Below are 14,669 nucleotides of genomic sequence, written 5' to 3'. Positions count from 1 at the left end.
ATGCTCAGGCCCATGCCCTCCTGATTGAGTTCATCCATCTGCCATGTGGTCTCCCTCTTTTTCTGCTACCCTCTCCTTTATCCAGCATTATTGTTTCCCCCCGCTAATGATTCATGCCTTCTATGATGTGGCCAAAATATGACAGCCTCAGTTTAGTCATCCTGCCTTCCAGGAAGAGTTCCAGTTCTTGATCTGCTCAAGAACCCATTTGTTTGTCTCCTTGGCCATCCACAGTATCCACAGTATTTTCCAACACCACATCTCAAATGAGTTTATTTTCTTTGTTAGCTTTCTTCATTGTCCAGCTCTCACATCTATACATGGTGATGGGGAATATAATGACTTGGATGATCCTCACTTTAGGATCTTGTCCATTTCTTTCATAGCCACCCTTCCCAATTCTTGTCTGCTGTCACTGTTCTGGTTGATGTTTGAACCAAGGTATGGAAACTCTGACTATTTCAATTTTCTCATTATCTAGGATGAATTACTGTATATCTTCTGTGGTCATTATTTTTGTTCTCTTAATGTTCAACATCAAGCTTATCTTGGCACTTTCCACCTTGACTTTCCTTAATGTAACTTACTCCAGCTTAAGTGTATATAGGATTGTAGGCTTGCTGTGCAATTCTGGGCATGTCTATGCAGAAGCAAGCTCCACTGAATTTAATGCAACCTGCTCCTTGTTAAATGTATCAAAGATTGACCTTTAAGTGATGTAAAAATGTTAATGTTTTGATGGTAATACTGACTATATAGTTTCTTTTCCTTTATTTTCTGATACTGTGTGTAATCACAAGTATCTACTGGAAAGGTTTAAAATAGTAGGCCTAATTTCTCACAAGAGGATTTGATGACGGCAATCCACAATGGATAAGTAATTGGAAGAACAAGTGATCGCTTGACCAATTGATTCCATTCCAGTACTGGCAGGACTGATGTGAGGAAACAATCTTGAATATAACAAACACAATTGCAGCAGACCATTATCAAGCCTTGTGAAAATGGATGGGGATTAAAAATATATACTGTATATCCTTCCATCAGTCACACTCTAATAGACAACTTCCAGGCCAAGAGCAATATTGCACATCCTTTATAGTGGGTGGTTTGGTTGCACAGAATAGGATTCAGATGTATCTGATGTTGTTCTGACGCAGGCCGATAAATGTGAACTAACCATTTCTGTTCCAGTTAAAGTGTGACATTTTAAATATCTTTTATGTTACAGTGCTGAATGGTACTTGTGACTGGTGATTCATCTCTTGTTTTATTTTTGATAGTACACAGTTAACCATACTAGTCATAACAATTTAAAACTTGTATAGAAAATGCTGAAAGAGGGCATTCAGAAAACAGTAAGTTCATTCATTGCAGAATACTTAATATTCAAATATGACAGGAAAGAGGAATATAATATTCCTCTACATGCTGCCAGACTTTCTCCTTCTTTCTTGAAACCTTTTACCCTAGAGCCTGGAGGCTGCTAAACTCTGCTATGCCTTGCTCCTGCAGCCCTAATCACAACAGATGTCAGGGAACCTATCATTTAACAAACAATTATGTAAATACTGACCCTTAGATCAAAAGTTACAAAAAAAAAAAAAAATAGGTTTCAGGCACAAACAACAGCTATGGGCTGACACTACTACAGGGTGGAAAGCATCCTGCTGTGTGCAGAAGCCTGTCTTCCTCCCTTTCTTCTACCAGGATGTTTATTTTCACTGTCTGTCCTAGAATGAATTGCAGACTTTAAAGAGGAGGCTTTCCTCCTGCCTATGTTTCCAGCCTTGAAAAGTGACATGGGAGCTTGGATAAATTGGAGGGCGGGGTATGAAAATCCTCCCACATACTGGTCTTGTGTATTCATGTTTCATTTTGATTGGGGAAAGCTGTGAACCACTGTATCACTTTTAAATTCAAAATCTTATCCAGAAATGGTGAGCTGCTTTGGGAGAAGGGTTGTGGACTGCAGTAGGGAAGGCACTTCTGTGCCTGTTGGGACTCATCAAGGGCTTTGTAAAATTGATTCATCTCCTGGAAAAGTAACTGGTAGTTTTGAGCATGGACCTGGTTTTGGTACCTCTTCCCAGAACACTTCCATCACTATAAGCCTGTGTAAACTATACCTCATGAAAACATACATTGAAACAAATTAGCCTTAAAGGTGACATAAGATTACTTTTTCTTTCCCTCTGTATAAAACTCTCTATCACTCCACAACACAGATGCAGCCTAAGTCAGTGTCTCCTTTGGGGCAAGAAAATTAATATAATAAAATAAAACTAAGTTTTTCTTAACACCTCTGCCTGAAGCCACCAGATGGTAAGAAATCTAGAAGGGACCCTTCCACTCTCTCAGATAGTTCCCCGTTTGCCACAGGCTCCACTCTGTTACCTGCAGTCCATGCTCTCAAGATGCTTCATGGATGATCCAAGTTCCAACACAGTTTTGTCATTCACCAACAGAACTTGCTGCTACCTTCCAGGCCCACTCTACCTGTGAATGTTTCTCAATAGAAAGATAAACAGAATCTCTCTTTTCAGACAAAGGTTTGTTGATGTGGCTGGGTCCTATTTATTTACAACCCTATGCCAGATTACTGGGAATGATTTTTCTGCCGGCATTCATCCTTGGATATTTTAATCCATACTACTCCAGACCTTTAATCCAGAACGCCACTAAAAGCTTCACAACAACTTTAACCCCAAACATAATTAGTCCTATTCAAGGTGCATACATTGTTCAGATGGATTTCAGTTCAGCACCTCACACAAAAGGGGTTCCTATCCAAGAAGTCAGCTGAGTGCCTTTGATCACAGATTCCAGAGCAGACAGGAAAGTTTTGTGATCCCCAGGGGATTCTGAAGTGGAGCATAATCTTCTGAAATTCCAGGCAATCAGCATTCATTTTTCCCATTTGCTTCAGTCCCAAGATATCCCGATCCACACAGCATAGAAATCAAAACCTAGGTGGCGGAGCAAAGCATCAGGCTGAAATCCCTTCAGAGTGTTGCCACCTATCCTCTGTGACAAAGCCTATCTTCACTTCATCAGGGCAGAATATCTGAAAGAGACTCTTAGTGTACAAGTACATAGTTTGGTTTTGCTGACTTTCTATTTGGAAGTAAAGTCTAGTGCAGTCTGATGCTACAGTCCGGATGAGGCAAAAAATGCATTATTTCTACACACACACACCCCTCCCAATTTAGTGGTCAAAGGCTTTTGAAGAGCTGCACAAAACAGCCTTGGAAGCTCATGTGTCCCATAGGCTGCACTTTCCCCACCCCAACCTAAACCCAAACTCACTAGACCAGTTTTCAACAAACCGCCAGATCTGAACTTCCCACATGAATAAGGCTGACTTGCAGAAATTACCACTTTCAAAAGGTTCAGAACAAACATCCAAGGTAAAGATCACACACAAGTTCTCTCAGCAAACTGATCCATGGTTCTCTTGTATATCTCCCCCCTCTCCTACTCATCCTATAAGTGCTCAGGAAGCATCAGGAAAATCAGGCAAAGATTTTACTATTTGTGCCAAAGTAGCCATGATGTCCATGGTACTCACATCTGATGTGTGGTCTCTACTATGCTTGGATTGCCTGCATAAAGAACCTCTATAAGGATCTGAAACTTATGAGTTATCACCTACAAATTTCTCTTTTAGCCTCTTATCATTCCAGCATTAATATTCATCCATTAACAAGTCCCATGAGTTTACTTAGAAGGCATTCTATCACAGTGTTAGCAAGGTAACAAAAACTCACTTTCAGGATTGGTGAAAACCTGTGTTCCTGCAAGATGATCTTGCCACAGCTTAAACCCCAATGTTATGCAGATAAGTATAGACTCAATGTGAAGTTGAAGGCTTTCACAGATGGCATCCATAGTTTTTGGGCTATGTGAATTCCTGTTGTACTTAAGATGCCAGCCACAGATGCGGGTGAAACGAATAAACTCTTCCACAACATGGCCACAAAGCCCCCCAAAAAACCACAAAAAATGATTGACTCACTGCTTTGGAAATCTAAAGTTAACTCATTAGGCAGCCATCCACAAGCCTAAAGATCCCAGAAAAAGTCTGCTTTCAACATTTCTTCTTTATTTCAAGTATCCATCTTGAGATTTAATCTGATTTTGACAGCATTAATTACATCTCCTTTTCAATCAGTAGGACTGTAGTACTCAAGATCCTGACCTTGATAACTGTTTTCCTAATAGTGGTGTTCTCAATTGGTTGCATCTTCAATCTTGAAGCATTCTTTTCTAAAAAGTAGCTATGCATGTTTCATCCAAAGTATTCTAAAGGTTAGCCCCTCCCCAGACCTTCATTCCAGAGGTCAATTTACAAAAACTAATCCTCGTTTCCTGATGCCCTCACTTGATTACCGGTACAGACAGTTAATAGCATGTGTCAGATGTATTCAGTACTATCCAACTGTTTACGGACTGCAGAACGCCTTACCATCAGTACTGCACACTGTTAATCTCCTTCAAAAATTTAGCACTGGGGCAGAAAGCCTCCACAGCCTCTCTTGGCTGTTCACCATGAACATGTATTGCCTTGCCTTCTTCAATTCCCAATGGCATTGTAGCACAATCCATTATAGGGACTCTAACCTCAACCATTTTCTGGGAAAGGGCTCCTTTGGAGAAAGCTGTGCTGTGGCCATTTAGACGTTGGTGCATGCCTTCACCAATGATTTAACACATTCCCCTCCCTTGAGGGTTCCTCTGGGGGAAATGTACTTCAAAGGATTCTGCAGCTAGAAAGTCAGTTTTGCAAGATTGTTGGCACTAGGATCTCCCCCCAAACACCCACCCAGACACACACACTGAGAATGTACTGGTTTTGACATCTCCACGCTAGCTGTCCTGTATTCAAGTAAAATAATGGGAATTATTTACTTACCAGTTCTTCTCGAGGGGAGGCAGTTAGGAACCACCTTTGGACTAGCTCTCCTTAAGGATGCACTTTCATGAGAATATTCCTGCCCAGAAAGAACCCTATAATTTCAGCTCCAGAGGATCACATTCTTTCTTCAGTCTGTTCACTGCTGGTATTCTATTGTGTCCATCCTAAAACTGAAGACACTATTTCTATTTCTAGGAAAGAAAATTGTATCCCTGCCCATTTTTTGTTAACCATAAGCTTATGAATGTAGGATTAATTACATCTGGACATCTTTAGTACCATATTACTGGGTGTCCAGGAATTCCTGTTGTACTTAAAATCCCCATGTTAGTCTTCATCCTTGCCAGGAAAAAAAAGAGAAATTCAGTGGAGAATTTACATTCATTACACCCAACAGTTTTTCCTCACTGTATCTATATGTGTATGGGATTTTTAATGCTACAAAATAAACTTTACCGACAAACATTAAAATATAAATATTTTGGAATTTATTCAAATTTTAGAAAGTAAAAATTTTTCCCTCTCTACAACAAGATTACTTACAGATGATACAATGACAATGTTAGGTAAGATCCCAGTTTCACACACTGAAATCTCAAGAGGAATAATGTGAACCATATAAGTTGCTATCAAACAATACTTTTGTTCATTATAGAAGTTACTAAGGCACACTCCAAGAATCTTTCAGCTACAATGTTTGTAATTCTTGCTCAGTAGTTCTGAGTTTCTCTCTAATGTCCGAAGGAAACAGAAGGGAGTATATTAAATGGTTCCAATTGTTCTTATCCCTTCCCCTTCTAGGTAATTGTAATGGCTTTGATAATGATGGCACTAACTGTGGCCTGATGAAGTATGACCTCTTCTTGCCAGTGCTGACACTACTTGAGATCCATGAAACGAATGTCCATGATGAGCAAAAAGTTCTTAGGCAACGGCCGAGGTGCAGGTGAAAGCACTGTGAATACCTGGCGTTCAAGATCCACTCCAGTTACTACAATGAAACCAGCCACACTTGTCTCAGAGATGTTCTCATCAGTGCCATCAGCAGTACTAACACTTAGTAGGTGGTGTACCATGTCACGGCCAGGTGTAACTGGTACTAGCTTAAGTTGGTTGTCTTCTTGCGACATGCCCAGGGGCAGGCAAGAATCAGGGATTGTGGGAGCTCCCACCTTGTATATCTTTACATCAGAGAACTTGACATCGAAGGCATGTGGGTAGAAGCACCCTCGAAAACCATAGAAATATTCACGTATACGTTCATCACGGAACTCCCGACGGAAGTCCTTGGAGCGCTCCACCACCCCACCTGACTTGGGGAGCAGGACCGTGCGGACAAAGTGAGGCAAATCTCGCTTCAGTTCATTGTAGAGGCGCTCTTGATCCAGCACTACTACAACATCAACTTCAAAGGCAGAAGCAGCGTGAACAAGTGCCTGGTACCCAGATCCCTTCACCCAGCCACAGGTATTGATGACACAGCCACTGACTGAAGCACGACGGTTCACCTCACAGCGCTGGTTGAATACATCAGCCAAGCGAGATGTAATCTGCAGAAATGAAGAATCCAAACTTAATTATCAGAAAGCGACATAAAACTTATGGACTAAAACACTTGTGACCAAAGATAGCTGGCCTCATTTAGAAGTTTCTCTCCCTAGGGGTCTCAAGACCTTTTAGAGGCACTGGGAGATTACTTTAGTAGTTTCTATTTTTTAAATTTAAAGTTTATTTTGCACTTTTCAGGTATATATAACTCAACAAATAAAAGGAATCAGAAGAGAAATAGAAGAAATCTGACTATTTTGAGGAGCAGCTGGGGAACAGTAGTAGGCAGACATCTACAACCAGGGAATTATCTTGTTGTTTTGTGTCTTCAAGCCATTTCTGACTTATGGTGACCCTAAAGCAAACACACCACAGGGTATGACTTGCCTAAGGTCACCAAGTGGGTTTCCATTGTTAGTGGGTATGTGAGCCTTGATTTCCCAGAGTCCTAGTCCAATGCTCAAATCACTACATCATGCTGGTGTGTACCAGGGAATGTATAAAATTATTAAATGTTAGGTTAAATTTACTGAAAAGAAAGCAAAGTCTCCAGTACTTCATATGTGGACCATACAGCAAAGAGTCTGGATCTTGATACACTCGGCCCCCGGGTTACGAAAATAATCCGTTCCGGCGCCATTTTCGTAACCCGGAAGTCTTCGTAACCCGAGAAAGCCATAGGCGCTAATGCAGAGAAGCCGCGATTTGGTGCGAAATAGCGCCAAAAAGCACCAAAAGGTTATTCGTAACCCGGAATAACCTTCGTAACCCGGAAATATTTTTTATTTTTTTTTTCTTCGTAACCCGGAAATTTCGTATCCCGGCGCGTTCGTAACCCGAGGTAAGAGTGTATCTGGAAAACTGTCTGGTCCATTTTTAACTCTTGCAGCTTTTCATTTATAAAATAATTTTTCTATAACTATCTTTGTCTATACATGGCTAGCTATCCTCTCACATATTAATTCACAAAGTGGGCAGTACTGCCCTCCTGGAGGCACTGAAAAAATCCAGGAGGTGGTGAGAGAAAGGGGGCCTTCAGTCAAAGTATTGGCACACACTGCTGCCCCTACTTTCTTTTGTGAGACAGGCTGAGAAGAGGTAGCAGAAAAAACAATTGGTGTTTTTTTAGGGGGGAGGGGGAGAACCAGAAGCTGTGTGGGGAAGGTATGTTTCTGGGGAAGTAGGGGGAGGAGTATATGCCGTTGATTCTTCAAAAGGGTCCTTTGCCTCTCTCAGATTGAGAGTTTTTTCTTGCCTGAGAGAAAAGTGGGAAGCCAGCTGCACCCTGCTCCATCCTGGCAAAGAAGATTGGAAAGTCCTTCATCACCAGAGAGAGGCTTCTCCCTTTGCAGCCTTGAGAACAGCAACCAAGCAGCTGGCTGAACAGCAACCAAGAAGCCTCTTGCCTGTGCTGGTTTTCCAGCAAAGGGTGATGCAGGCAAGAGGCTTCTTGATTGCCACTCAACCAGCTGCTCAGTTGCTGCTCCCATGGTGACTGGTACAAAGGGAGCAGTGACTGAGAAGTTGATTGAGCTACGACCAAGAAACCTCTTGCACAAGGCTGGCACAGGTGATAGGGTTCTCAACTGCTGTGCAGCTAGTTGCTCAGTTGCTGCTCCCAAGATAACCAGGTACAAAGGGAGCTATGAACAAGTAGCCAGGCAACTGGCCTTCCTTTTGCTATAATGCCAGTGTGGGCAAGAGGGAGGAGATGCCTGGGCTATTGCCAGTGCTGTATTTGCACGAACGGAGGAGGAGGAAGAGGCAGTAGTGAACTGGATATCGTTGAGGTAGATGCCACTGGCCGGATCACTGCTGCACAAGCAGTAGACCTAATACCATGAAATAAGTGTTGGTGGATGGTAGGGTTGTTGCCCAAGAGGAAAGGAGGCAGTAGCCCTAAAAGTTTTGGGGAACACTGCTCTAATCCAAAGATATCAAAATTTTCCAATTTAGTAATCTCTATAAACATGTTGCAACAAAAAATAAGTCTTGTGAAGTAATTTCTCATTATCATCAAAGAACAGAGACAAAAATGGCAATGCTATTTTAGTGGCTGACATTATTATTATTATTATATTTTATATAGCACTGTAGATTTACATTTGCCTCAAGGTGAGACTATTTGCTCCCAACATTGTGAGATCTAGATCCAACATAGCCACATATGTGCAGCCACTCACTCAAAACCATAAGGTTGCGAGTTTAATACCAGCAAAAGGGCTCAAGCTCGACTCAGGTGTGCATCCTTCCGAAGTCACTAAAATGAGTACCCAGATTGTTGGGGGCAATTAGCTTACAGTTGTAAATCGCTTAGACACTGCTAGTTTGGTATGAAGTGGTATAAAATGAAGCTGTTTGTTATTAAGGATCCCTCTTCTCCATACTCTCTCCCACACATGAGCAACATAGACCTGTCCATGAATGCAAATCATACCAGTGACGAATTATTTTGGAGAGTTTTCACATAACTGAGCAGAAAGTAATTTAAAAACAATGGACCCCCACAGCCAATTTCATTGGAAGTAATTTAAAAACATAAGTCAGCCTCCCAAGTTAGCACAATAACCATCAATTGCCAATACCATTTATATGATTTGGAAGCATGGTCCCTTGTAACATTTAAATGTGAAAATATGGGCTTTTAATGTTTGTCGGTGGTCTCAGAAGCCCGTATTGCATTGTAACATCTTGTCAAATTCACAAATCTGGAATTTTTGAGAACAGGAGTCTCTAAGATCTTGTAATTTGGCTCTAGATAACTCTTTTGTAATTGGTATTCTTCTCTAAAACATGTCAGTTATTCTATGAATGCTCCTTTCTCATCACCTTCAATACTGGGTGGTTTAGTTGTATGGGGAAGTTAAGGATGGCTAAGAAAGAGACATAAAGATAAGGAAGCAACAATCCTTTGGTCGAAATTGACATTGTTTCCAAGGTATAGGGATTATTAATTTTATGTAACTGTCTTTTGGTAGTGTATAAAAATGAAAGTTAGTGCATAACTGTTAAGTTCCATTTAGTGTTATTTGGGTTCCGTTTATTGTTATTATTGGAGTTAGGGGCACAAGACCACTGCAAATGTAGAAAAATCAAGAATAATCCCCCTCCCAGAAGTCAATTATATGGATGGGTGGGCGAGGAAGAGGGGCAGGCATGCACGCTCCTCTTGTTCCCCTGCCCTCCCGTCCCTTTAACTGGCTCCATGCCCCTTTTCTAGAGAAATGGGTGCCTGACTTGCCCAAGCACCCATCTACCCAGGAAAGAGCCTTGGGGGGGGGGGATGGAGGGGATCAGTGCCTGCCTTGCTCAGGCAATCATCTGTCCAGGAAAGGGGGTGCTTTCCAGTTTCTCCCACCTGGGTTTGCCTGAACCAGGCACTGACCTCGTGAATAATCAAAACTGCGAGTGTCAAGGCCACAAATCTGGAGGGCTGTGTAATTTGTAAAGAAATATTACTATTTACTATGAAAATTACTATTATCCTTTCATAGTGATTGGTTAAATGATACATCTAATACCACCAACAGCCCAGTCCTAGTTACATATGGGCAAGACTGTTCAAATCAGTGGGCTTCAGCAGCCCTGAATCAGACTCCAAATTAATCATAGTTGGAACACAAATGCATGATGAGCCAGTTTAACTAGATTAACCAGTTGTAATAGCTCCACACCTCTCATGTCTAATTAATCTTATCTAAATAATTTGTACTTCCCAGCCCACAAAGTTCAAAAAAGGAGAAGTGTCCTGTCAAGATTTACCTGCTGTCTTTTCCCTCCCACATTATCTAAATCTGTTTGTGTAAACACCTCCACACTGTCATGACTCTTCATAAGAATGTGCCAGGAGAACCAAAGTGATATAATGGTTTGAGCATTGGACTTCAACTCTGGTGACCAGAGTTCAATTCCCTGCTCAGCCTTGGAAATCCACTGGGTGACTTGGGTGAGTCACATACTCTCAGCTCCAGAAAAAGGAACTTTGGTTCTTACCTGATATACGTCCGTTTCCAGAGGAGAAGGTTTCATCCTCTTGAGAAATGGGTTGTTCCTCCCATGAGCTCCTAGGAGGCACAACCCAATTCTCAGGAGGATCGAACCTTCTTCTGAATGAGCATCCTAAAACATAGTTTCCGTTCCCACTTCACAACCTCCAGAACCCTGGAATCCTCTACCCTCAAGTTGCCTTAAATGACTACAGGGACTAGAACACATTAAGACACTCATCATATCACACATACTTCAAGCCTGTTACTTACTTTGTTGTAGAGCTTGATGTTTGTGCCAGGTGTTGTAGAACCAAAGTGATAGACCAGAGGGGCCTGAACTGAGAATCCTTCTTCAACATCTGCAGGTCGCTCAATATAGAGTGCCCCCATGGTACCTGGGATAGAGATTGAGCCTTGGCCTACGTCCAGCTCTACAAAAGTGGGCCGGCGGCCCAGGCGGACAGCATAATTTAGCAGCAGGCGGCAGACAGTTGACTTCCCTACATCTGTGGGGCCCACTACCATAACCCGAGGGCCCCGTTCATCTTCACGCTCTGCTTGCCATCGCATCTGCTCCAGGGCTGTATGGGTGTTGAGGTACAACAGCATGGGAGTGTCTTTAGAAATGTAGGCTACTTCAGTCCGACCAGTCAGCTGAACTGAACAGCCATGCCAGGTGAACACAGCCACTTTAGCACCAGCATCAAAGGTAAATTTCTTGTTGCGTGTCAGTTCAGTGCCAAAAATCTCAGCCATGCCCGTCATAAGCTCCAGCTGGACAGTTTGTGAGGCTTCAACCTCAAAACGGAGCTCAGTCTCCCTTTCCAGCTCAAATTTGGCTACCAGTTTCTTTTCATCCCCAGTTTCCTCTGCCATCTTGTTTTATTTGTAATTTCTATGGAAACAAAACATAATTTAATTAGCTTAAAAGTTTAAATAATAAAAATGCATTCTTCTTGAATGGCATGTGAAAATAATGAGGATTCTTTCCTTTCCTGTTGTTCTAAATTATCTAAAGCTGTGGGCTTGGCAAAGCTCTGTTTTCTGTTGTTCTCAAAGCAAGTATTTTTCAAATGTAGCTTTCATACTTAAGGTCTAAGCCCCCCTTCCCCAACTTAAGTCCCTTCACATTCTTTGAGCAACTGTACATCAGCCTAGATTATGTCGTGGGGCAGATGGGAGTTGTAGTCCAGAACATCTAGCAGGACACAGGTTGAGGAAACTTGATTTAACTGGTAACAGTATTTGTGGCTTTACAAGAGCTTTTCTCATCTTGCTTAAATGTGTATTTGGCTCACTTTACTGGCCTGTGTCTTGCTTTATTACATTACATTTTATTTTCTCAAGACCACGAGAGAAGAAACTGTGAATATGTCCATTCTCTGCTTGCAATACACTTTGCTTGTAGGTGGAGCCTGTGCTTTAAACCTGTTAGCAGGATCTTGTCTAAGGTCAGGAGAGGTCGGTTGAATTACTCTGTTTAGCTCCCCAGGCAACAATTCATTTTACTACTCCTATGAGAAAATTTTGAAGAGAGGATAGAAGGTAGCAGGCCAGTCTTTCCTGTCCAAGGGAATGGCCACCAACTCTCCATCCAGATACATGTGGCTTAGTCTTCTATGATGCTGATGCCATTCCAGGTAGGTTTACCTTTAACTATATACAGTACATATATACACATGAAAGGTTAGCATTTATCCTGTACCTACAGTAGGGGTGAGAATCTTGCTGGGCCACGACTCCTTTCCCGTCTGCCAGGCTGGCTAGCTCTACTGGGAGATGCAGCCCAACAGCCATTTGGACCCCCCCCCATCCTGAAATCTCCCCGGAGGCCAAGAAGACGACCCTGAGGCTGTTGTACATGGGCACACCGTCAGAATCAGGACTACTAAAAAGACGACAATAATGCTAGGAAAGGTGGAGGGAAGCAGGTGCTCTTTAAGGGATGTGGGACTTCAGCTCCCAGCATCCCAGACTACTGGCCAACACGACTGAGGCTTCTGGGAGATGAAGTCCAAAATCTCTTCCAGGACACAGTTTGGGGACCACTGTATGGACTCCATTAGGCAGAGGGCAGGGGTCTTGGAGGTGTCTCTAGCCCACTGAGGCTGAGAGAGTGTGACTTGCCCAAGGGCCACCCGGTGGGTTTCCATGGCAGAGCCAGGATTCGAACCCCTGCCCCCAGAGTCCTAGTCTGGCGCCTGATCCACTGCGCCGCGCATGCGCTCTCCGCTTCAAAAGAGGCCTGTCCGTAGGCCTCTCCGCGCCCTGAGACCTAGGCGTCTCCATGGCAACGGAGCCAAGGCCTCCAAAAGCCGCGTAGGAGTCACCCACCGATTGAATCCACTGGGAACCGCTGCGCCAAGGCCCGGATCGGGCAGACAACGGAAGCGCCGCTTGCCCCGGAAGTGGAAGAGCGCGATTTATGGGGCTATTACGTGACGCGCTTTGCAGCCGCCCCGTCGCTTAGTGACTGGATGACAAGTCACTATGCAAATGAAGGGGACAGAAAGGTGGCCGTTCGCGCGGCCTCCTGGGAAGTGTAGTTTCTGATCTCATTATGAATGCTGAGGGAAGAGGGGAGGAAGGAGACCAGGCGCCCTCCTTTTCCAGGACCTGCCCTCCATTTCATTTTCTGTCCAGGAGGAATTCCAAAACGTTGTTCATTTTGAGCATGACTAAGAAGCATGCATTTACCTTTATATTAGTGTTTTCAGCTTTTATGTGGCCATGTCCTCCATTTTTCTCGAATGTCCTCCGATTTGCAGCGCCTTGTCCTCCTTTGCGGTGAGGACATCTGGTCATTAAGTTTCAAGTGGTTTTCTTTTCATACTGGGAGCCTAGGATGGTCCCCCTTCCACCTTCATCGCCTCCAGAGAAGGATCCTTCAGGATGACAGTTACTTACCAAACCTAATCACTTCATCATTTAAGGCCCACTTTTGGGCACGCCAAAAGTACTGTATGTAGGTGGAAGTAGAGCAGCACAACTCTTCATCTGTGGAGGATTGTGAAATTGGGAGCCATCCAGATAGATCCCAGGAGCAGGATCTGAATCTACTGTGATCACTGTGACTCTCAGTAGGTTTAAATTGTAAATCTTCAGAACCATCTTTTCTTGTCACTGCTTGACCAAAAAAATAATAAATAAACTGTGTATTTATATACCTCTTTTCCTCGAGATCAAAGCGGTTCACATCAGGTAATAAAGTATAAAAACAGTTAAAACATTCAATTAATCATAAATATTCAATAAAATTATCTCAAATAAGAAATTAAGTGGTCAAAATTATAGGCTATCAAGTATCTTAATCTAATTGGGGAGTATTTCTCTAAAAAGAGTCGGGAGGGTATGCTTGCTGGAAGAGAGAGGTTTTTAAAGCCTCTATAAAGATATATAGCTGAGCACTAAAGTTACAATCATGTATTTCCTATTGCCATTTACAGATGTGAGAGCTGGACAGTGAAGAAAGCTGACAGGGAGAAAATAAACTCATTTGAGATGTGGTGCTTTAGGAGAGTGCTGGGGATGCTATGGACAGCCAAAAAGACAGACAAATGGGTCCTTGAACAGATCAAGCCTGAACTTTCCCTGGAAGCCAAGATGATTAGATTGAAGCTGTCATACTTTTGACACATCATGAGGAGTAATAAATCTTTGGAAAAGACAATGATGTTGGGAAAAGTTGAAGGCAGTAGAAAGAGAGGATGACCGATGGACAGACTCAGTCAGACAGGCCATGGGCCTGAACCTGCAGGATGTGAGCAGAGCGGTTGAGAATAGCAAGTTTTGAAGATGTCTCATTCATAGGGTCACCATGAGTCGAGGTTGAATGAAAGCCAGTTAACAACAAACCACAGGTGCCACAATACACACAGATCTTAAAGCACTGTATAGATTCACAGATTTTATTGTGGCATAAGCTTTAATCAACAAAGGAGTGAAGCAGACTGCCCCTTTGCGCTGTCTTGGGGTTGGTGTCTGAGCATGGCTGACCGCACATGTGCTGGCTTAATAATGTTTTGGCGCCATGGCATTTACATGTGCTGCACCTCAGAAACGCTGAAAAGCTGCCACCATGGTGGAAAGGGCAATGTTTTTCCACCCCAATAGGAGCAGACTTTTTCTTCTCCTAGTTGGGGCAGAAGCTTGGGGCTGCAGCATGTGGCTGCCATAGCCCCAATCCGCCTCTCTCAGGGGCAGCATCATGCCGC

At 43.0% G+C, this 14,669-nt stretch overlaps 1 protein-coding gene across 3 annotated transcripts; it reads right to left on the bottom strand.

Moving 5' to 3' along the window:
• Positions 1-5,383: 5,383 nt before the first annotated feature.
• CLP1 (cleavage factor polyribonucleotide kinase subunit 1) lies at positions 5,384-12,886 on the bottom strand. Of its 3 annotated transcripts, none has more exons than XM_089523400.1 (3): positions 12,790-12,886; positions 10,726-11,350; positions 5,384-6,468 (listed from the first exon to the last, which is right to left on the bottom strand). In XM_089523400.1, exons 2-3 carry the CDS (start codon positions 11,329-11,331, stop codon positions 5,797-5,799), a joined length of 1,278 nt encoding a protein of 425 aa, XP_089379526.1. In that variant the 5' UTR covers positions 11,332-11,350; positions 12,790-12,886; the 3' UTR covers positions 5,384-5,796. The 3 variants fall into 3 exon arrangements, with proteins under 3 accessions (XP_089379526.1, XP_089379528.1, XP_089379527.1); XM_089523402.1 differs by lacking the exon at positions 12,790-12,886 and adding an exon at positions 12,161-12,519; XM_089523401.1 differs by lacking the exon at positions 12,790-12,886 and adding an exon at positions 12,165-12,519.
• Positions 12,887-14,669: the final 1,783 nt, after the last annotated feature.

Source organism: Sceloporus occidentalis, unplaced genomic scaffold (genome assembly GCF_023333645.1).
Source record: "Sceloporus occidentalis isolate IW3139 unplaced genomic scaffold, rSceOcc1.0.p SCAF_4, whole genome shotgun sequence".
In the NCBI taxonomy this organism is placed as follows: domain Eukaryota; kingdom Metazoa; phylum Chordata; class Lepidosauria; order Squamata; family Phrynosomatidae; genus Sceloporus; species Sceloporus occidentalis.
Note: the sequence above shows the minus strand (reverse complement) of the source record. Positions and strands in the feature narration are given on the sequence as shown.